Source organism: Colius striatus, chromosome 2, assembly GCF_028858725.1.
Source record: "Colius striatus isolate bColStr4 chromosome 2, bColStr4.1.hap1, whole genome shotgun sequence".
Classification (NCBI taxonomy): domain Eukaryota; kingdom Metazoa; phylum Chordata; class Aves; order Coliiformes; family Coliidae; genus Colius; species Colius striatus.
In genome coordinates this window covers 93,147,102-93,170,712 of record NC_084760.1, presented here as the reverse complement: position 1 = coordinate 93,170,712, position 23,611 = coordinate 93,147,102, and the positions used below count along the sequence as shown (strand labels likewise).

At 42.7% G+C, this 23,611-nt stretch overlaps 1 protein-coding gene across 2 annotated transcripts; it reads left to right on the top strand.

Moving 5' to 3' along the window:
- The first annotated feature begins 5,234 nt into the window (after positions 1-5,234).
- On the top strand, positions 5,235-20,153 carry SDE2 (SDE2 telomere maintenance homolog). Of its 2 annotated transcripts, XM_061991521.1 has the most exons (8): positions 5,235-5,389; positions 5,966-6,083; positions 8,175-8,286; positions 8,832-9,001; positions 9,678-9,789; positions 11,037-11,580; positions 14,629-14,779; positions 18,904-20,153. In XM_061991521.1, exons 1-8 carry the CDS (start codon positions 5,282-5,284, stop codon positions 18,951-18,953), a joined length of 1,365 nt encoding a protein of 454 aa, XP_061847505.1. In that variant the 5' UTR covers positions 5,235-5,281; the 3' UTR covers positions 18,954-20,153. The 2 variants fall into 2 exon arrangements, with proteins under 2 accessions (XP_061847505.1, XP_061847504.1); XM_061991520.1 differs by lacking the exon at positions 18,904-20,153 and having other exon boundaries at positions 5,237-5,389; positions 14,629-15,343.
- The last annotated feature ends 3,458 nt before the right edge of the window (positions 20,154-23,611 follow it).

Below are 23,611 nucleotides of genomic sequence, written 5' to 3'. Positions count from 1 at the left end.
TGGGAGCTCCTCCCAGCTACTGGAAATGCAGCATTTCCAAATCAACTTTCATCTCAGTTGAAAAACAAATGAGGCTACCTTCATTTTTAATTTTTTTTTTGGTGTTTATTTCTTTTTCCTCCATCTGATCATTTCAGTATAACTTACTTTATCTAGGCGCTGCAAATTGTTGTAAACAGTGTCACAATGGGATCAAAAGCTCACATTGCAAGGGCATGTAATGCTCCTGTTTCTTAAAAAACTTTAAGGCATAGAGGTCTGACAGATGATAGAGATCTCCAGTGTACATAACACACATCTTATACCGTATGCTCACTCTTAGCTTTGGGTTTTTTGCAAAGTTCCCAAAGTTTCAGACGCCAATTAAGAATCTAGAATTCAGTCCTTACACAGAGATTAGGTAACTCAGCACAATGACTCTGCAAGCTATAATTAAAAGCAGTTAGCTTCATTACAGAGAGAACAAAAGTAAGGCGACAGAGACCTATTTTTGGTATTGTTTTCCTATAAAACATACTGTACACTACAAGTAATCCATTCACTACTCTCCAGCTGTAGACAGTTAAAAAGAATCAGAAGAGAACCAAATTGAAGCACTATGGTTAGCACACAAGCGGAGACACAAGGTTAAGGAAACCTTAGAATCTGAAGTATTAGCTTCCACAATATTACCTCACAGTCCAATTAGCCAGTTCATCTCAAATTATTGCTACCAAACTTACAAGTATTACTAAAAGTAACAAGGCCAACTATGCTGGTAATACTTACAGCCAAGGGACCTTAGTTTCTCAGGTTCAGTACACACATGTGGAGAGCAGTACATGTTCCTTTCCTGAAAGGACTCATAGTTTAAACATCCTCGCATAGGATGGACACCAAGATATTAAGCACAACAAAGAAACCAATGTAAGGGGAAAACCAGTTTTACAGCTATTTTAAAATCTTGATTATGTATCTATGTTACTGCTGACTGTGGGCTATAAGAAGAATAAAATACAGTTATTCACCACAGACTTGTTAGGAGATTGGTATCTAGGCATTCACTGTCAGACAGTAAGTATACTGAACACCAGCCCTAGTATTAACACAAGGGTAATACAAGTAATGTAACGCTTGTACTTTACCCCTGCCTGCTCCCAAGCCAGTATCGGGTACCTTTACACACTGTCCCTACCCATTGTGCTGATGACACAGAAGCTGAAGCAGATGACTGTTAGCATTAGGCTGGAAGCTGCACTCGTAAATATCAACTTAGATTCATAACAGTTAATTGCATTTTTATCAAACAGTATGATGTGTCATAGTATTTGAAGCAAAAAATGTTTCCTCATGTCATACAGCGTACATTGTCCTAAGAACATGCACACAAAGGTTTCTTTTCATCCTGATCCTCCATGCAAAAATTACATGAAAGCGTGTAACATATTCCAGTCTTGCAAATATATTAGCTGCAACTTACATCTTGGGATACCATTAAAATGTAAAAGAAAATAAGTCCAGATGAGCTAGTCTCCATACACACAGTAGTACATGACCAACTGTGTAGCAGATGGAAAACTCACTCTTAAAACCCATTTTTAAATTCTCACAGTGACTTCAGTGGACAAAATTTACCTTTGCTACTCTCTCTGCATGCTTAAACTATTACAAAAGGAACATACACATCTGTTTCATATTTTAAGTGACATTTCTCATCTTTTCTCCTACCTAGGTTCCACCTAGGAACACTTTTAGAAATAAGAAACCTATCAGAACAACTTTTGGCCCATCCTTTGTTCATCTGGGGACCTTGGGAACAACTGGTTTTGTGTTCTTCACTCCCACGGGCAACTTTCACATGCAGATTAGAAGTCAAGGTCAGATGAGTACTTCACACCTTCTTTCAGTATAGTCTTTTGTAAGATGATTTTGGTCTTGACAGACCATTATTAAGCACTATATAGCACTGCAACTACTTTTTAAATGGAATGTACTGGAGGAAACAATAAGGGTGAATGAATGAACATACTATGAGAGATACATTATGACTGTTACACATCTGACTGTTTCAGACAGTGATATTGTAAAACCTCTGCTCCACATTAAATCAAGTGCTAGATTTTAAGCAGAAAATAGTCTAGCGTAACACACTGCCTTTTATAGGCCACAGAAATACACACAATACCTGTGTCATCACATGCATGGATATCAGAATAAACCAGGAAGAGGATGAGTAGTTTCATCTCCTAAATTATGCCAAGAGAGCAAGAAGATTTAAATTCTAGCCTTGGTCCTTCCGCTGCATTAAGAAAGTAGTATAATCAGTTTGCTTGAGTGTCACTGTTTAAGATGCCAGAGTACGTATCTATTCCACAAGGATACTGTCGAGTTTAATTAATTATGTCCATGAAATAATTTATATATGAAAAGTGGCAAGCACGATTTATTAAAACATCACTGCAGAAGCAGAGACTGATCATTGTATTTTCAAGAGAATAACATTTCTAATAAAATACATTTCAAATGGGAATTTCTAATAGCTTTCTGGACTTATTTAGACCTTTTTTTTGAGGAGCAAGGCAACAGACAAGTAGATAATTACAAGTAGACACAGGAACACTCGCCTGCTGACATTAATGTGTCACTAAGTGGCATTGCATAAATCATGAGAATGGGGACTATATACCTGGCACTGCTTCAGGACCAAGCTGAACAAAAACTACCTATCTGTCTATTAGACATTGATTGCTTGTAGCCTGACAATACACAAGGATCTGTACAAGTCACCTAGGTATAGCTTCCCAGCACTGACTATGGCATTAGTAGTCTAAAATTACCTACATGGTGGCAGTATGTGGTCTACAAAAGGCCTGGTTTATGCCAGTGTGACTCTCCTGCTGTCAGCTCTCGTGCTCATAGGTGTATCACAGCTGTAGCATGTGTCTGCTGGCAGAATCCAGGTATCAGTTAGGAATGACAGCCATCATTGACAGTACACCTCCTCTTGAGGTGCAGTGAGCCCTCTTTTTGGATCCTCTCTTTCCTGAGATGGCAGCTGTGTTCGCTAAAGTACTCCTCACCGGGAAATGATAATTCAGTCCGTTCTCATTAGCACCAGGAATTCACAGATAGAAGAGTAGTTGAAAACATTCTGAAAAGATGAGGATCAAACGACCTGTGAATTAGACTGATTCAGCAAGTTCACTGGACAATCCTGTGGCCCAACTCTTTCCTGGACAACTCCGCCTATTTGGCCTGTACTGGCAAGTTCTGCACCCTCAGTGTCAGTAGCTGGAAATTCAGAGGAGGAAATGAATCATACACTCAGAATGTGACTGAAATCTCACAGATCTAAGAAAATACTTATTCATCTGCATATGTATACCTGCATACATCATGTATTGCCAGTTACATTTCAATAAGATACTGCATAAAAAGTACCCCAAATCTAGTGGTATTTGAGATTGGGCAGTATTCCAAAGATATGGCATGTCATTATAAATGAAACAAGCAGTACCATGTGACTTAAAATGTAACGGCCACTGAATGTGGGCCAAATCCAGCACAAAATAACCACAGCTTTTCCAGGCGACACAGATGTCAGTCTTGAATGATTGCACAGCTTCAATGTGATACATAATCTGGAAAGATCAACTTCGTAGAGAAAGACAGTAAGAGATTGTCTAGACTGGGTCAAAATGCTCTGCGAAAACATTTTATCTAAAATTAATGTAGCATAAGAAAGGGCGAGCAAAGTTTGATTTGTAAGTTGTCCAAGACAAGTCCAAGAGGAAATCCCCTTGATTAAATTATTGCTAGTTTGTTTACATTTGCATGTGAAGTCTTCACTTCTGGGTCATGTCACCTCTTTGCCTATTTTTCCCCCAGATTACTCCTTTTTTACCTTATCCGCATAAGACACCCAGACAGGAAAGTTACCTATCTGTGCTAGCAACTTGGCCTGGCCAAGCAGCATGGCTCTTCTGCAAGCAAAAAGGTTGAGACAGCCACATCACCAGTTTTTCTCTAATAGCCAAGTAGCTCAGATACAAGGCCCATCTTTCTAAAGTAATGTTGATGCTTAAGACCTAAATTTAGCTGCAGGCTCTGACATAGGCACCTATCTCGCTTGCTAAGTGGGGACTTCTGGGATACAAGGTGCATTCTTCTCTCTATGTGCCCTTTCCTAGAGAGGTAGAGATGTACATTTTCTTCTAACCAGTCTCCTGTTTGCGCATAGTTATTCTATGTCATGAAGAGTCAAGTGTGTCCTCATGTTCCAGCCCAACTTCCAGACTGTGTTTCAGACTGATTTAAAACATTTTATGTGACTATGTAACCAAACCTAGCCCAATTAGCAGAGTTCGGGGCTTCTTCTTGTGCACATGCTAAACTATACAGAGAAGGACAAAGAAGCCATAGGCATAGAGTCCATCACTCTGCAAGGCCTCACATGAAATATGTACCATATTTGATTGGACATTTAGCAGCTGCACATTTCCATTACATTTCTTAACACTTGCAGTGCTTTGCCATGGCAGTGCTGCCCCTTCCCAGCTGCCTGAGGTTACATGTGGTGTGTATTTCCATTCTTATGCTGCTGCTGCTGCTGCCACCACTATTAAAACAGGAGAGCAGACAAACGAGTTTGCAGCCGTGGCCTGTTTTGCCTGCTGTGACATGCTCGCAGAGTGAATGTGACAGGTTGTAAAAAGCTTTTACAACCTGGTAAGCTGCACATAGCGGTCTGAATTAGAACGACAGGGCTATCTCGTGTAGAAAAGCTAAAGGGCAAAAACTGCTTTCTCAGATGGGTTCTCGTGTCACTTGGGCTGGGAGACAGGGACATTTCTCTTAGCAGCACACTTCAGATAAGCAGCGCTCGGGGGCCATTTCCTGAAATAAGACACCGGGATGCCACGTGTAAGACTCTGCATGGTACAATCGGATCTATTCCCTCACAGGCAATGATGCCACGCTCCAGTGTTTTCGTTCCCCAAGACTCACTGGAGGAGTCTTAACCTTACACGTCTAAAATAAAGAAATTGGCTTTTCTATAAGGACTGAAACATCAGGTTTGACTCGGAAACATCAGAAACACCGGCGGCTTTAAGACTGAGCCGCTGGGCCGGAGAGGGGCGGGAACTGGAGCGCGGCTGAGGCGGGTGCGGGGCCGATAGCCGTTATCGCCTCGCGCCAGCCCTTTTGGCACCACCTCCGCCCGCGTCACCAGACCGCGCGCCGCTGCCGTCACGGGCGCGCACGCGCAGGGGCGGGGCCGTCGCGGTGGCGTCGGGGAGCAATGGCGCTGCTGGTGCGGGACCCGTTGGCTTCGCGGGCGCGGCCGTGGCCGCTGCCCCCCGGCGGTCGTTTGGTGCGCGACCTCCTAAGCGATCGCGTTCGGGTTCTGGTGAGTGAAAGGAGAAGGGGGGAAGTGGCGGCGCTTGTGGGGATGTGGCGTCCCCTCAGGCCTCGGGGCGGGGGTATGGGGGTGAGGGCGCTGGGCTCTCGGTGCCGGCGGTGGTTAGCAGGCCGCATGTTTGCCCTCACCGCTCTGCCGTGAGGCCCGCCGCTGTCGTATATCGCGACTGTGGGCACATTTCTTGTTGCTTAACTGTAAGACAGCCCCGTAGTCTCTTTTAGGTATATCTGTATAGGTGTATATCTATCTATATGGAGGATTTTAATCTTAAATTCTCCGTAGCCCCCAAAATGAGGGGTTTATTTGTTTGTTTGGTTTTAGCACAGAGTGTTTGAATGCTTGCTGTGAATTTTCCCATAGCACAACTCTACCCTTTCATGTTTACGACCTGATTTAAAGGGTTTTCCATGCACTGTAGACAATATGCTTTTAAGATCAACTGACTTTTGCTTTCCTTCACTTCCTGTTACGAAGAAGGAAACATTATTTCTTATTGATTTACTTTCTCAGAGTGTTTCATTCTCCATCAGTCGAATGATCCAATTTTGCTTTTTTTTCCTTTAGAATATTCCTGAAGAAAGCTTGTATGTGAAATGTAACGGGCGGCTGGTTAATGATGAAGATGTGTTGCAGAATGGAGCTGTTTATAGTCTGGAGCCACGGCTTTGTGGTGGAAAAGGAGGTAGGTTTGTTGCTTAACTGCTTGTTATGGATTAGATTATTAGGTAAAAAAAAACTTCTGTTGGACAGTAGCCATACTGACAGTAGCAGTCCTAATCTGTTAGTAGAGCTCTTGTGATGTGGATGACTGTGTTATATATTGTCTGTACTGAAACCAAAGTCTACATCCAAAGCTGGGAACTGACTGGGGAAGCTGCAGTTCAGCTTAATAGCTTTGCTGGCATGGCTCTTTGCACCTCTACAAGCTTAAGCCTGCTTGGAGAAGGCTGTAAAGTGCATCAAAGTGGCTTCAGAGATGTTTAAAAGCACCTGGCTTCTTAGGCTTCTAAGTGATCGCTTAAGACAAGTATTCGAGGTGCAAATAGTCTGTGATTGGACTATGTTGAGTATGTTATGTGACCTAATTGTCTTCTCTAATTTGAGAAAAACATAAATGACAAGATTTTAGTAGCCTAAGAACTAAAGAATGAAATCTAAACTGGACTTGCTGTATTGAATAAATATTTTAGCTGTGTTACTGAAGCTGCACATAAATCATATAAAACCAACAATGCAGCCACTGACAGTGTGGGTGTTCCCTAAAATGAAACGTGGTGGGTGAAGTAAGTTTAGTGGAGTGTTTTGAGTGTAATTGGAGTCAATATGTTTGCTTCTTTAATTCAGTTTTTTAACTGTTGTGCCTGCTTCAATTTTAGATAGATCTGGAGGTAAATATTGTTGCTATAGTTTAAGGTATTGTAGTTTCTTTATGTGCTCTAAAAGTAGTGCCTATGATAGAAGTTGATAGTCTAGGATGCTTCATCCTCATCCATTCTCCAGCAGCTTCAGTGACCCTGAGATGACAGAGGATACGTGTTCTGTGATTTCCTTGGTGTTACTGATGTACTGTTGGAGTCTGTTTAAAATAATTTTCTAACAATTTTATCTGCTTTCTGAAGCGTTCATTTTGTTTTGACTTTAACTTATAAGCCTGGTAAAAACAAGAAAATGAACAGAGCTCAGAACCATGGAGACTTACTGTATGAACTCAAGGGAATGCAGTTTGTGATGACTTAGGTTTGATAATAAAATGCTTATTTGTCATCTAATTCAGTGAATGCATGGTTGTTGAGTTTTGGGAGCATACCTGACTAGGTGTAGCAGCCAGATCTGCATTCTTCAGAATCTAAAATTCAGGAGCATGTTTCAGAAGCTGCTCATTTTCTCCTCATTAATGGCAGCAATTGGTTTTATTAGCTGAACACAATACTTTTTGTGCCTCATGATAGATCAGTAGACCTGACTGTTTTGGTTACTGTTTGTAGCATTCCTTAAAAGCACTTTTGAGGCACTGAAAAGTAAAAATTTGTTCAGGTCCTAGTTAAAAAACAATTCTTGAAGGGTTCTATTGATATTAATCCACATTGTGCTTCACTGAGGTAGTTAAAAAAATGTCTGTCTCCAGCTGGAGACAGCACATAGTGAGACCAAATTAAAGGAATGAGTAGGAAGAAGAAAAAGAAGTAGTGACTTGCTTATGGAGAGTCAGTGGTTAAGGAGTGTACAGAAATCTATTTTGGGGGGCTTTCCAGCATAACATTGTTCATTGGGATCATCTTGAAGTGGCTAAGGCTGTCTCCTAAAAAAGTTATTTCAGTTATTATTAGATTTTTAAAAGAAGGTGTAAGTTTGGTGCAGACTAAAGGGGCTTAAGGAGGAGGTGTGTCCTGACCAAATTAGAGAGGACTCAGAATGTTACCTTGAGACAAAAAGGATTTTAAACCATTTTGCTGAGGGAGTCCAGCAATAGGCTTTCATGTTAGAGCTGCTGCACAGGTTCTAGTAAATCAGGAATCCATCTGCTGTGATATCAGGGGCACAAAATGAGATGAGTTGTATATGCTGGATACCTTTTTTTCACTTCATATTTCAGCATTTCACCCAATGACAGTTTTCCAACATGTTGCAACTTTCAACTTTTATTTCCATTGCATTGAAGATTGAATTCACTGTTTTCTTTTTCCACAATTAATTCTTTCAGTATGTTCTAGCTCACCTCCGTTAGTTTCTGTTTATCTAATTCCTGATTACTCTTTTTTGTTTGTTTCCTCAGGGTTTGGATCTATGCTGCGAGCACTTGGTGCACAGATTGAAAAGACAACAAACAGAGAAGCTTGCCGAGATCTCAGTGGAAGGAGACTTCGAGATGTCAACCACGAAAAAGCGTAAGGTGTTTTCTTAGGAGCCTAGAGTTAGAAAATAAACTGCCCATGTAATTCACTCTTAACAAAAGAGGTTGAAGGGCACGTTGTTGTAGCAATGAAATTTCATTTTGAGTACTGAAAAGGAGCAAAAATGAAGTCTTTAAGCACAGATGGACTGGAAGCCAAGAGGATTCTTCTGACTAGAATCATATTCTTGCAGAATAGATGCGATTGTACCGCAGCCTGCTTCTGAGAGACTGTTTAGCACCTCTGAAGATTTCTCACCTGGAATTTGCATAGTTCTTTTCTCTGAAGTTGAAAGACCGTAATATTGGGGATATGTGACCTTACTGCTATTCCTGGCTTCCAAAATAAACTTTACTACCTCCTCTAGCAGAATCTCTCTGTATTCTTCAGTAATTCCCCTGGGTAGTGTTAGTTGGCTTTTCCCATTGCCTACCATCCTAGCAGGGAGTAGTAGAAGCATTCAGTAATTGCAAAGCAACAAACTGGTATAACATTAAATGCTGGAAACACTGTCATTTGCTTGGCTCTGTGCTCTGCAGGATGGCTGAATGGGTGAAGCAGCAAGCAGAGCGGGAAGCAGATAAAGAGCAGAGGCGCTTGGAGAGGCTGCAGCGGAAACTTGCGGAGCCAAAGCACTTTTTCACAAACCCTGACTACCAGCAGCAGTGTCACGAAATGGCTGAGCGACTGGAAGACTCGGTCCTCAAAGGTACTGCAGTTTAACCTTGCTTTCTCTCCTCAGAAAGTAAAGTCTCTATAGCCTTACCCTGGTATGATTTTTTTTTTTTTTTTTTAATTGGTGACAGTAGCTGTTTCAACTGAATGAAATTTAAATTCCAGTAAAATTTGTTGGACTTCCTTTTTCCTCCTTGGCTATTGCTTCTCTTCAACAGTGTAACACAGATAGAAGTGGTGCTTCATCTTGCTGGCTACAATGTCACCTCATAATAAAAGCAAAATTAGCTGTAAGAATTACATTATAATTTTCAGTGAAACGCTAGTGCATTAGCAGGTCTTACTAGAAGTGTGATCCAACTACAAAATGCCTTGTTTCACTTGGCATTTTGTGTAGTCATTTTACTTATCCATGTGTGCCATGTGCCATCCCTTGCTGGCAGCTTGATAGCGAAACTCGAGGCTGAAAAGTATGTAGAACCTGAGAGTTGAGTTCAGGAATCCAATTTTGACTCTGTGCCTTAGTAAAGCAATGTCAGAAAGCTTTTGTTGCTGCTGAGTTCATTTTGAAGCTTTTTAGTCAAAATAAATATGCACCAATAGTGATTCTTTTCAGCTGTTGTTTTAAAAATTACATCCAAAACAGATAAGTAGAGATTTAATGTGAATTGTGTACTTGACGAAGTAGACTTTCAACTTTTATTTTGAAGGGTTGCAGGCCACTTCAAGCAAAATGGTGTCACCAGAAAGTGGCGGTAGTCGGAAGCGTCCAGGTGAATCTGGAAAGAATGGAACAAAGTCTCGAAAAAGAAAATGTTTTTGGTAAGCACTGTCATAGAATCATAGAATGGTAGGAGTTGGAAGGGACCTTTAGAGATCATCTAGTCCAACCCCCCTGCAGAAGCAGGGTCACCTAGATAGGTCACATAGGAACATGTCCAGGTGGGTCTTGAAGACCTCCAAGGAAGGAGACTCCACAACCCCCCTGGGCAGCCTGTGCCAGGGCTCCCTCACCTGAACAGTCAAATAGTTTTTTCTTATATTTAACTGGAACTTTTTGTGTTCCAGCTTCATCCCATTACCCCTTGTCCTGTTACTATCTACTATAGAAAAAAAGGATGTCCCAACCTCCTGACACCCACCCTTTAGATATTTATAAATGTTAATAAGATCACCCCTCAATCTCCTCCAGACTAAACTGCCCCAGTTTCCGCAGCCTTTCCTCGTATGAAAGACTCTCCGTACCCCTGATCATCTTGGTTCCATACCCCTGATCATCTTGGTTCCATACCCCTGATCATCTTGGTTCCATACCCCTGATCATCTTGTCACTCTGTACTCAAATATTAAGCCTTGAACAGGATAACAGGTTAGGTACATAAAAGTAAGCAACATCTTGTAAGTTGTAGACTTAAATCGTAGAATCATAGAATGGTAGGGGTTGGAAAGGACCTTTAGAGATGGTCTAGTCCAACCCCCCTGCAGAAGCAAGTTCACCTAGATCAGGTCACATAGGAACATGTCCAGGCAAATCTGGACCTCCAAGGAAGGAGAATCCACAAAATGGTAAGATTAAATCGAATTTGTTAAATTGGAGAACTGAAAATTAATGTTGCAATGTTCATATAATTCTGTCCCAGATGAGCAGACAAACTTTATTTGTAAAAATTTGCACCACTTTTTCCCCCTGCTGTTATAGTCCATATACCTCTCATTGCCCTTTTGTTAATTAGTGTATTAAATTTACAGTGAACTAAAATAGACTTATTTGTTTTTCCTGGCATTTATCACCTCATGTGACATGAAAGTCTCAATGATCCTGGTGGTGTTTGGAGTAGCAGTAGGTAGCACATGTTTTTGTATTTAGAATGTGATAAAAAGAGACCTGTTTTGGGGGGATATTGGCCCTTGTTCAGTATTAGCAGTTCTTCTGTTTCCTAAATAGCTGATCAAGTAGTTTACTGCAGGTCTCTGAAGCAAGCATTGGAAAGAAAGTTTGGCAATAAAAGAAATATTTGTGTCTTTTAAAGTGAGATTGATATTAATTTGTAATGTCCTGTTTATGCCAGGCTGGGATTGGAAGGACTGGATGATACTGACAGCTCCGATTGTGAGGATGACAGTGAAGGTGAATCGTCTCCTGCTTCTGATGGAAGTTGTCCATCAAGCAGCAAATACAATGAAAATGCTGGAAACTCCAATGAATGTTCAAGCAGCTCTGTGTGTTCAATAGAGGACAGCCCAAGTACCAGTGCAACTGAGAAACCAGCAGAGCAGGCAGAAGATCCTCAAAGAGATCTGCAGGGAGAGACTCACACAAGTGGGCAAACTGAAATTCTAGCTGAAGAAAACAGTAAAATAACAAAGCCCCTGAAGGAACAGGCCCAGGAAAAGAATGAAGTAGCCCAAGCTCTGAAAGAAGAGCAAGAAAAGGCTTCTTCTAAGGCACGGGAAACAAACCAGTTAGAGAATGAAGCTCTGAAAGAAATTGAGCAAGAAAAGGTTTGTTCTAAGGCACAGGAAACAAACCAATCACAGAATGAAGCTCTGAAAGAAAAGGAGCAAGAAATGGTTTCTTCTAGGGCACAGGAAACAAACCAATCACAGAGCACAGTAAGTATGAAGCAGTAAAAAATGTGATACGTCTTTTTTCTTCAGCTGCTTTTACCCAATCACTTATCTCTTTGTGGGTTACAGAAACCTGTGTTTCTTTTAGTGTAACCTGTTACTTCAATGCATAAGATGTAAAAGCTTGAATTAGAATGATGGTCTCCCTGAGAAGCTAATAGATGCTCAAGAGTTTGATGCTGAGCATGAAAAATCGTAAGGTTAAAAGGAAAACCAGTTTAACTGAAGATACATTGTACAATTTGTGAAAATGGAAGGTTACAAGTTAATGGAAGCTGCAGCCAAAGGTGACTCTTGGTTGACAGTGACTCCAAGGAGAAGTCTGTAGTATGATAGTACTGCCTTGAGAAACACAAAGTAGAATGGGTTGAGGAAGAGCTTTATAAGATTAAGATTTTAATAGTCTAGAGTTGCTACAAAGATGCAGTTGCCCTTGGCTGGCTGGTATTGTCTTTCCTGAGGTCCCTGTTCCTCTTGGCATTTTTTTGGTTGCGTTTTTAGTTTGGTTGTTTTCTCTTTCACAAATAAATAGAGTCTGTATCCAAAATTATTCATTGGAGACGAAAAAGGATAATAAAACCCTTCTGCAGGGCAAAAGACTTACCAGTCCTTTTTTGACACATGACCAAACACTGTCCAACTTGACTGATTGAAAGTCCAGTTTGAGTAATCTTAACATTATTTGACCTCGATGTTTAAATTGAGAATTGTTCTGAGTAGATGCCCTCTAAGCCAATCAGCTCATCAGTCTTTCTTAGATTTTATTACAAGACCTACATCTAGTTCATAGAGAACCTTAGTAGTGTGGTGCAAACTTTGATTTTCCATTGAAAGTCTGAAAGGAGAAATTCCATTCCTAGAGAGACAAGATTAGTCTGTCTAGTGGCTTCCTCTGAACTGCAGAGGATGGCAGAAGAGTGGTTTTAAAATCCACAGTCTGGTATATCCATGGTGGATGCAGGTCTGTGCTGTTGCCACACCTTCATCTCTCCTGGCTATCTGGGTTGGTGGCACAGTCCTCAGTCACATCAGGAGCAGAAAGTGCCAATACTTGTGCTTCATTGCTCCTTGCATAATACTATGACAAATTTTTAGGGGTAACGAATCTTGGCTTATTCCAACAATAAAATGGAGTTGCTTGGATTTTCTGCTTTTTTTTTTTTCAACTTGAGCAGAAAGTCTGCCATCAGCTGCCATTGCCAATGAATGAATTCTGATATGTGAAGGTTTCATACAATTGAATGAAAAGTAGACTTAAGGATGTAATCTGATAAATTAGAACTTTGTCATCTACTGTACTATTAGAGCTGGTGAATTTTAAACAGGATGTTTACTGTTCTTTGCTGTTAATTTTTTGCTCAGGATTTGTAAGCCTGTCTATTCCTAGAACAGGAAACTCCACCAATACTGTGGCAGATTGTTATTGCAGGTGGAAATATTTTTATAATAGTCCTGGATGGATTTTTTTTTTTTAAGTAGGATGAGAATAATGAGCCAGCCAGTCTCTCTCTCTTTTTTTTTTATATATGCTTAGTGGGACAAAGATTCTAATTCTGCCAGTGTTAATTGTTTTGGCTGAGCTCATAAGAGAGTGGTCTCAGTCCTGATGCTGGTATTGCATTCTCTGATGTATGTTTAACTCAATCATGATCTGTTCTATAAGACTAATAGGTTCTTTTAAGTACTGAATGAAACAGGTGTTAGTGTTTACTGTGTTGGTAAGTTCCAGCATTTGTATTTGTCTATGTTTGTTTGTGGATGAGGGCCTGGGCTTGGACCGGGCCATCTATACATGTCCCTTGCACCCTCAATTATTCTGCAGATACACTAATTTCCTTTTAAGTTGAAATTTTGATCAATTTTCTTGTTTCAGAATGAGTCATGAGCTTCAGAATTTGCTCTTTGGTTAATTTTACTGAAAAGAGAGTGCTTTTCTATCTGTTTCCATAATTATAATGTAACAGCATTAGAAAGAACTATTCATCCTCCCTCCTGCTACTGCTGGATGTACACTGGTTATATTCTACATCAGGCTAAGGAAGGGCTGTTAGCTTTGCTGTGCATCAGGAAGCCAAGGTTAAGCTACTGAACTGCTAGGTGAGGTGGTGAGCTGTTGGTTTTAATTAAGTTTTCTTGGGAGTATTTATCTTCTCTGGGGATAAAACCAGCATTGATTTTTTTTTCTACAGAGGAATGGGATTAAATGCTATCACTTACCTTTTTTTATTTTACTTTTTCAGCATTCCTCTGTTGCAAGTAGAATGTGTTAATTCTAGTGGAGTAACTTTAGAAGTTCAGTAGTGATTTTATCATTCAAAATGGCCATTGCGTTTGTCTTGGAGGCTGTGTGCCTTGTAAGCCTAAGAACATCTGCAGGTTGACTGGGCTGGTGTCAGAGGTAGTGTGAGGAGCAGAACTGCAGCAGTGCAGTAGGACACTGGGTACAAAGCTCACCTGAGCATTCACCCCACTCTTGACTGCATTCTCTCTGCTCAAAGATTTGTGTGTGTTCCAAGTAGGCTGCTGCCTGCCTTGGGGCTGCTGGTACCTACTGCAGTGATACTTTGCTTGGGTAGCCAAGTACTGCTAGTGGTGTGAATGTCCAACATTATAGAATCACATAAGAGTGGTAGGGGTTGGAAGGGACCCCTAGAGGTCATCCAGTCCAACCCCCTGCAGAAGCATGTTCATCTACATCAGCTCACATAGGAATCCATCCAGGCGGGTTTGAAAACCTGCAGAGAAAGAGACTCTGCACCCTCCCTGGGCAGCCTATGCCAGGGCTCCCTCACTCTCACAGTGAAATAGTTTTTCTTTATGGAACCTGTGTGTTCCAGCTTTTTTCCATTACCCCTAATAACACATAGTACATATATAATACAGATTGAGATGTTGCTCAACTTTATTATGTCATTGGAAGTTTGAGATAATCCTAACTGAAAACGTCCTATAAAATGAAGGTTTCTCTCTGTACTTGCTGGTCCTCCCTAGTCAGGAAGAAAATAGTCTGATGGGATATTTTTCTCTTTGCAGGAGGTGGAACCAATAGACCTGCTGGCATTCAACTCTGCTGCTGAAATGGAAGCCCTAGGTTTGGATAAACTGAAGATGGAGTTGATGGCTTTAGGACTGAAATGTGGAGGCACTTTGAAGGAAAGAGCAGCAAGGCTTTTTGCAGTGAGAGGTCTGTCTAGAGACCAGATTGATCCTGCCTTATTTGCAAAGCCCTCCAAAGGGAAGAAAAAGTGATTTTTAAAAAAGTTCTTTTACATCCATGTGCTTTGAATCTTTTTCTGTACTGCCACATACAATTCTTTGGAATCCCTGGATAGTTTTTGTTGCTGTTCTTTAAGAAGTTTGATTAATGTTAACATGGTGTAAGTTGCTAGATAGGGAGTTCATTAGTGAGCTTTCAGTATTGAAGGAGTGGAACTGTTGCCTTTTGATAAGCTTAACAAATGGTTATGACAAGTCTTAATGCAACAGAGCAAGCTCTGTATATGGAAAGAAATAACAGGCATGTTTTCTGGAAAGTGGTTGTATGATACTGTTGTCACCTATTTTTGAGAAAAATAGCAATCCTTTCTTAGCTTCCTATTGAATCTCCTTTCGTGTGTATTTCAGCACAGTTAAAACTGTCAGATGAAAACCATTGAACTTAATGATCCAGGCTTAAATGCTCAAATTTCTTTATTTAAATATACCATTTTTATATGAGCTCAGTGTAAATAAATGCACTCCTCTTTGAGTTTCTGTGAGATGTCAAGTATTGGTATCATATAGATGATTAATGTGTGTAAGTACTTAATCATATCATAAAATCATAGAATGGTAGGGGTTGGAAGGGACCTTTAGAGATCATCTAGTCCAACCCCCCTGCAGAAGCAGGGTCACCTGGATCAGTGGCAAAGGAACATGTCCAGGTGAGTCTTGAAGACCTCCAAGGAAGGAGACTCCACAACCCCTCTGGGCAGCCTGTTCCACTGCTCCATCACTCTCACAGTGAAATATTTTTCTCTTATATTTAACTGGAACTTTTTGTGTTCCAGCTTCATCCCATTACCCCTTGTCCTGTCATTGGATACAAAAGAAAAAAGGGATTTCCCAGCCTCCTGCCACCCACCATTTAGATATTCATAAATATTAATAGGATCCCCCTTCAGTCTCCTCTAAACAGCCCCAGTTCCCGCAGCCTTTCCTCATAAGGAAGATGTTCCAGTCCCCTGATCATCTTGGTGGCCCTGCACTGGGCTCTCTCCAGAAGTTCTCTGTCCATCCTGAGCTGAGGAGCCCAGAACTGGACACAGGACTCCTCATGGGGCCTCACCAGGGCAGAGTAGAGGAGGAACAGAGCCTTAACCTGCTGGCCACACTCTTGATGTATCCCAGAGTGCCATTGGCCTTCTTGGGCACATTGCTTGCTCATCTTTTAGAAGGAGTTGGAGAAGGCTATATGTTGCTCTGGAAAAGCATGTGAGCGAGAGCAAAGAGAGAGTCATATCCTTAAGTAATGAGAAGAATAAAGTTGACCTGGTTGCTGAAGGTCAGTAAGATACAGAGTGGTGGTTTGAAGCTGAATGGGAAATTTAGGATGTTTTTTTTTCTTTGGTAAAAACAATGGAATGGTCTCCCAAGGACTTCAGTATCTGCAGTGGTGGTGCTTTATCCTGGAGTGGGGTCTGACCTCTCAGTGCTGGGGGTTACCCTCTGTGGCTGGTACAGGCCCCCGGGTGCACAGGCAGCGTGCTTGTGTGACAGCAGGTGCAGCTGCCTCTGCTCAGGATTGAGATGCTTCTAAAAAGTGTTTTGTTCAGTGCCTCAGATTTTACCACCAGATGCTGGAGAACGTTATGTTTATGATCTGCTTATCAGATCTTCTCATAGAGACACTTGAAATTTTCTCTCCTGACATCATACCATCTCTTTACCAGCCAAATTTTAAAACAGACAAAGTTTTGGATTGCAATACTGGTAAGAAATGGGCTTCAGATGTCTAGGAAATCAGTTCCTATGTGTAGTATTTGATGTTTCTGACAAGCAGTTTGCATCTGATTTTTCTTCTCAGTCACTTTTGCAATCTTACGACCTCTCTGCTCAGAAGCTGCTTTGTTTATGCTCAGAAGTGTTGCGTTGAGAGAGAGTGTTAGAGCTCAAGGATTTATTCTTGACAAACTCTACAGGCAAGCTGTGAAAGCAGTAGTGTTAGTGCCACTGCTCCAAAATGCTGCTTCACCTGACGCTTTATCCTTTTCTCACCCACGCTGCCCCTGTCTCTCCCACCCCACTGTCAGCGTGGGAGCTCCCTGTCAGCAGGGGTCACTGTGGGCCTGGGTCCCGCAGCCCTGGCACCCCTGCCACCCTCCTGGTTGGCAGATGGGGCTTGGCCCTGCTGAGGACAGGACTGGGAATAGGGAAGGGTGACATTAATTTTTTAATGGAGCAGCTGCTGTCTAGACAAGTCAAAACCACTGCCCATGCTAGAGTTTCTCTACTTGCAAGATGGATTTGAGACTATTTGCCTATTTGTATGCATGTTTGATGTGCTTAAATAAAAGCCCTTCACATCTTTTCAACTCAATATGCCCTATTTCTAAATTATCATCCACAAGATAAGCTTTGTTGCCATTCCAAGGAGTTACAAAAAGGATAGGCTGGTGTTTGCAGCAGTGGTAATTATACTGTTATACCCAAACCCAGCACTGGTGGATCTCATTGAAGTAGTGTTCTGAAAACATAAATGATAGGACTCAAGGGCTGAATCATTAAAGCACATTTAAACTGTCCTCTACCTCTGTATGGGATCCAAAAGTAATGAACTTAGCATTTTTCAGCTTATCATTAGTAAAATCTGGTTTATATGACAAATGGTGACTGAAATGCAGCAAATGATCTATAATAGGTAAGAAAATATTTGGTGGCAGTAAAGCACTTGATGTGTCTGACCTTGTAATCTATAAGGGAGGGGGGGAGAGAGAGGTTGATTGAGGATCTGCAAATCACATTTCAGAAGTGGTGTGACAGGACAAGTGGACCCTGGGTAGGACGGAAATGGTTGGTATGTTTCATCAGGAAACTGGAATGTGGGGTAGCAGGAGAGGTCACCTCAATATAACAAAGTTTTGCTGGTGTAGATGTGTAGGGTAGCAACGTTACACAGCATAGGGCGGCAATCCCTCTGGGATGGCAAAGCTTCGGTTCAAGGATGCTTCCAGCCATCGCTCTTACCAAACCACAAAGGCGTCATTTGGGTCAGGAGAGCCTTCAGGTGTAGGAACTCACTCAAGCTTCTCTGTAGCAGGTCAAGGATAGCATGAGCCAAGAGAGAATGGGCCAGTTGAATGATGTGTTTTGGTAACAACCTTGTCCCAATTATTTCCCCTCACTGCAGTTGCACTCTTACTTTGGTTTGATGCAGCCATTTTCTATCCCCTACATCACCTATGTGTCTTTTTATGTTGTTGTGGGTTCCTTGTTAAACCAGATCAGTTCTCTGAGGGGAACTATGCTGTGGCTCTTACAAACACGTGCCAGCACAACTGAAGTAGTGTTACATAGGGCAGGAAATAAACAGGAGGTGGTGAAGGGGAACGGTAACATTTTAAGCCAGCAGTAGTAACAAAACACTTTATTGATCAATTGTGTCTTCAGTAATGCCAGAATTAAAAGAAATGTCCTACATTTGTGTTAAGAGAACAGCTAGCATGTACCTTGAACCAGTTCCACATCTTGGAGCCTTTATTTGCAAGTTGTTTGGCTCCAAATTGTTTATCCCTTGCTCTGGGATGTGCCTGTGTAAAGGGTCAGCCTTGAGCACTTCCTTGTCCGGAGAGCTGTACAGGCACTCACTGGCAAGGCTGGGCTTTCATCTGTCCCCAGGGCAGGCTTCTGAAAAGGGCTGGATAAAAAAACATGTCTTGGGCTGATCCTTCAACAGAACAGAAAGAAGCAGGTGAAGTGCTTGAAGCATTCTTAAAGAATAAAACCAACAACTACCAGTAAAAAGACCAAGAATATAAACTGAAACCATTCTAATCGCTGCAGTTTGCAGTACCCTGCCTCTATCCTTCTCTTTCTTTTTTATTTCCCAAAAAAAGAAAGCAGCTTTGGATTTCAGAAGTGTTTCTGGTTTTAAATGCACCAAAACTGTTAACATCTTTCTAGAGAAAAGGTTCATGCTCCCACACAAACACTTCCCCAACAAGCAAGTGGTGTGACTTGCAGAATTCTTCTGAAGTGTCATTTGAAATGCATTTATTTCAAACATCCAGAAGATGTAGAGCACTGACTTGTGTTTCTCTTGCATTTCAGAGTTACCCACTGAAAACAATTTATTAGCAAAAACACTGGAACAAAACTGAGAGGGAGAGCTTTTCCTCACCTCACACAGATTCATCTATACTCTGGAAAGAAATACAAGTAGATGTAATGCACAAAAAAACTAGCAAGGAACAGGGCAGGTCATGGAGGGAAATACCGTGTGGAAGTTTAGAAAGATCAGCAGCAGCAGACACAGCAAGAGCTGGCAGCCTTCAGCCAAAGGGCTCCTTTCCCATTTTCCTCGCCTACACCATCCTCTGCTACATGGACAAACAAACAAGTTACTAAAAAGCCATTTTGGTGTTTTGGCCTAAACAGCACTTGGCTCCAGCAAGCAGAAATTTCTGCCTTTGGTTTTCTGACACCTTCTGTACTTGCTACTGTAGGTGGCACTGAACTAGCAGCGAGGAAGTGTCCAGTTTCAGCAGCGCAGATGGAACCCTCAGCCCTTTGGTCAAAACACCTGCCCAGAGGCTGTGCTGTGCGTACAGTGCTCCTGCAGAGTGGGGAGATGAAGTCCCATTCACGTCACTCTGCCTGTGCCACAAACAGCCAGAACTGCTCATTTTGATCTGCCTGAAATTCATTCTTTTCTGAGATTTTGTTTCCTGGAGAACGTTGACATTTTAAAGGTTTGTTTGTGGCGGTGGATGCCTACTCTCCGGAAGGTGCTATTTTTATATCTTAAAAGGTTCTTCCAAAACATTGAACAGGAGATGTTAAAGACTGCAGCCTAGATAATTAACACAGCCACCTCACCTTCCACTTTGCTTTCAGTTACAGCTGAGCAATTAGGGTGGCTTTGCAGATTAACACACCTTGAAAGTGAAGAGGTGACAACTCCTCTGACCTCTTTCAGCTGTGGAGGAGGGCCTGTGTGGCACTGCTGCCTTCCAGCACTGCTACAGCTCAGGCAGGAGCTGGCTAATCCAGGATGGCTAGTCTGGATTTAGAGCCATCAACTGTGCCAGCCCAAGCAGCGTGCTGCTGGGCTGTGTGTCCTGCTTCTCCCTGCTGTGGTCGCCACGTGTCTGTGAGCAGGCACAAGCAATCGGGAATTTCATAAAGCTTGGAGGTGTGAAAGGGAACGAGAAACTCTTGAAAGACCTCCTGGGAACGGTACAGAAGGAAGAGCAGTGTTTATAAAAAGACAATCAGCTTGCAAAGTATCTGCTTAATAAAAACATCCTTGGATGTCTGGTGCTTATGGATGGTACCTTATGGTCTGTGCGATGTTGTACCCAGCACAAGGTAACTAGCTGAGACCCCCAAAGGGAGACAGAGTCACTGAGCTGAGCTGGATGCTGGCAGTCAGAGGTGGAAGTTGCAATGTGATTGCATACATTTTCAGCAAATAGAAAACACACTCTTTAAGGGAATACAGCTGTTTGGGGTTTCAAAGGGGAACGTTTATCATCACTGAGAAAGTTAGGAGGAGGACAAATACAAACAGAAAACCACAAATAAATATTAGGAAACAAAATTACTACCTTGCTTTGTAGAAAAATAATAAAAATGTCTGCTTCAGCAAGCATTAAAAAGAGTACTGAGAGCTGTGGACTGATGACACAACTTTCCAGCGCCCAGGATCTCCAGGTAACTATTCCCTGCATGGTTAAAAACTGCTTCTTGACTGTTGCGTAGCTGCCAGATTTGTCATAGGGAATCCCAGTGCCCACTCTGCAGCTCTTGAGTGCCCCTGTGGCCTTGGACCATAGGCCTGAAGGTAGCAGATGTGATTAGCTTTTTATTCTTAACGGTGCTGGAGTTGTGCAGGCTGCTCTCCTGTACCTGCTCCAGCAATGGACAGAGAAGTTCAGGCCCTGGCTGCAAACACAGCACTTTGCACAGGAGCTAATTTCGTGTTAAATCAATGGCAAAACATAGGAGATGCTGAGACTCTTTAAGAGGCTTCTCTAAAAATATCAAAGTCCTGCAGGATCTCTGCCTCCCCCCTTCTGTTTACCTGGATTCCCCTCTCCCAGACTCCAGCTGTTTGAAGCCAAAGCCTGAGGAACTCCCCTGATTATCACCTTTGCCGGGATGTGGATTGGGCACCTGACTTGCCACTTACATTGGCAATTAGAAGGCTGCCCTGAAAGGCAAAGTGTCAGACACTCTTGGTAGGAGTCTGTGAAATGTAAAGGAGGAAAAAAAAAAAACAGGGAGGAAGGAAACAAGGTCTCACCAACAGGGTAAAGCTGCAACTTCTGATAGATTTTGAAAGAAAATAGGTGTTCAGATGGAATTATGGAAGGATGAGACAGAGCAATATAAGTCAGACGGCAGTGGCATTTAATATGGCTTAAACTTCTATTATCTCTCCTAAAATATAATGATAATAGATAAAGTGCTGCTGTCCCGCCAAAGCTTCTCATAAGAAAAGCTTTCATGAGAGAGACCAATAGATTTCCCCGTGTCCAGCTCCATTAAATATTTCAGGACAGATCATCTCGTGAGTAGCACCATGAGGGCAGGTCAGAGCTCATGCTTTCAGCAAGCTTTACCTCAGGCAGGCTGCCGCTGTGAATGCCTGCACAAGAGCTTAACTTGAAGCTAACTTTGGGAATAACACACCCTTAATGTGAAGAGCACAACATGCACCTCCTCCTCCTCCTCCTCCAGCACCACCCGGGTGCTCTGAGCTTTCGGTAGCGCAGGGGGATGACTGATATTTTAACACCCATTCTGTCTTAAAACACCTTTACATTTTGTGTGATTGCTTCTGCTTATATGTGGTTCATTATGCTGCTGTACTGCTCTTCCTTTTGTTGTATTTTCTTTTTTACACAGCACAGCACAAATGTTAACGCTGAACCACGCTGCTGTTGCTGGGTATATAAGATGTCCTGCCCTCCCTCAGAGCCTGTGGTGCTGCTCAAACGGAAAAGATAACATGACAGCTTGACAGCCTTTGCATGCTTTACGAGTTGTACTGATATAAAAGCAGCCAGGTAGCACACAGAAGATATCGCAGCACATGCAGCCTGGATTGAAGGTGACAGGCTGGGAGATGATTTCCCACTGCACAGGCTGATCTCTGAAAAAGCCCCAGGTGTGGCAGCCCTTCATCCACAGCCTTCTGCCTAGGAGTTTGCGCTGTGGAAATATCTGGAGCCTTCCTCACATCAGCCTGACCTCTGTGCTCACTGCACTTTCACTGCAAAGCTAGCTGGAGTTCGAGCAGTAGTGTCCCATCTCTCCAAAAGCAGGGAGTTTCAATCCAAATACCATAATTAGTTAATTTTTAATTAAGAATCTTAATTTTTCAGCCACTTAACAGATGGTGGTGGATGCTGCACAGTGTCAGGGTAAGAGAGTCTGGGCAATAACAAGAGGCTCCGAGAGGCCCCATGTGTGACTGCTGTGAAGGAACAGGGTACAAACTGTGGGCACAAAGAGATGGGGACACGAGACACCTGATATGGGTGTTAGAGATGCCTGGCCTGGCTATCTGTGCCTATAGCTTTCTATAAATCAACTCTTCCCCAGGCCTCTACTCTGTGCTCAGCACTGGCCTCATGACCCTGGATGGGGCCACACACCAGGCTTGAGGGCTGTGAAGGCAGAGGGGCAGTGGGATTGAGGGAGGAGATGCTATGACATCTGTGCAGCTCCCCTGTCAATAAAGATCCATGCTGGCAGCAGGGCTGGAGTTCACACAGATACGTGCCCTGTCCCTGCACTGCAATACTCTTCTCTCCACAGCAATACCAGGTCTCCTTAGCTACCGCCTCCCCATCTCCCCCAGCTGTCATACACATCCCCACCACTTGCTTTGACATACCTTGTGTCCACAGGACACCAGAGCAAAGGCAGCCAGACATGATGCAGGATCCTGGCAGAGGGGAGCAGAAGAAGGCTCAGCCCTTGTCCACCCGGCTGGTCCCAGCCCCACATTGCTGTTGAGATGCTCTGCTCCCCATTTCTTCAGCAGCCCAGCCCAGATGGCGTGGGATGGGATTTCTCCCAGGCCTGGTGAATGAGGCTGGAGTCCAAATGCTGGAGTCTGGAGGAAAACCGGGGTTAATGCTCTTGAATCTCAGACAGGTTCAAATGCTTTCTTCCCCAGGAGCATGTGGATAAATGGTTGGCTTTGTTCCTTGTGGTGCTAGTTGAGTTTGTGGCGTCCAGGCTATGCCCTGCCCCAGGCGGTAGGAGAGGAACTGTGGCTGAATGCCAATACAATTAAGATAGATACTACATAGTCATGAGAAGGAAATGGCTAGAGATCCAGCTCATCCTATTCTGACTCCAGCAACCCATGGAGCTGTAGCCCAGCACTGGTGATTGGTGAGTCTTTGCTTCTGCCTTTTTTCTCCTCCCCTTCAAGCTCTTCTTGTGTAAACAAAGGTGCTAACCTACCCACGGACCAAGGTGATGCCTGAGTGACAGAAGACCTGGGGTTCTGCAGGCCAGCGGAGACATTTGACATCTCCATCTGCCTGATGAGTGACCCAAAGCCACCACAGAGTGCAATGGGTCCCTCTTTTCCCCCGGTCCATGGCTCATGGTCACTCTGTCTAGCCAGAAAAACTCATTTCAGAGACCTTCCACCAGCAGCCAGTTCTCCTTGGGGACCAGTCCCACAGAAGATCAGAGACCACTTCATCCCCAGAGCCACCAGTATCTCAACAGATTATGAACAACAGAGAGGAGTCTGACACTAAGTGTGGAAATCATTATGATTGGTGACACT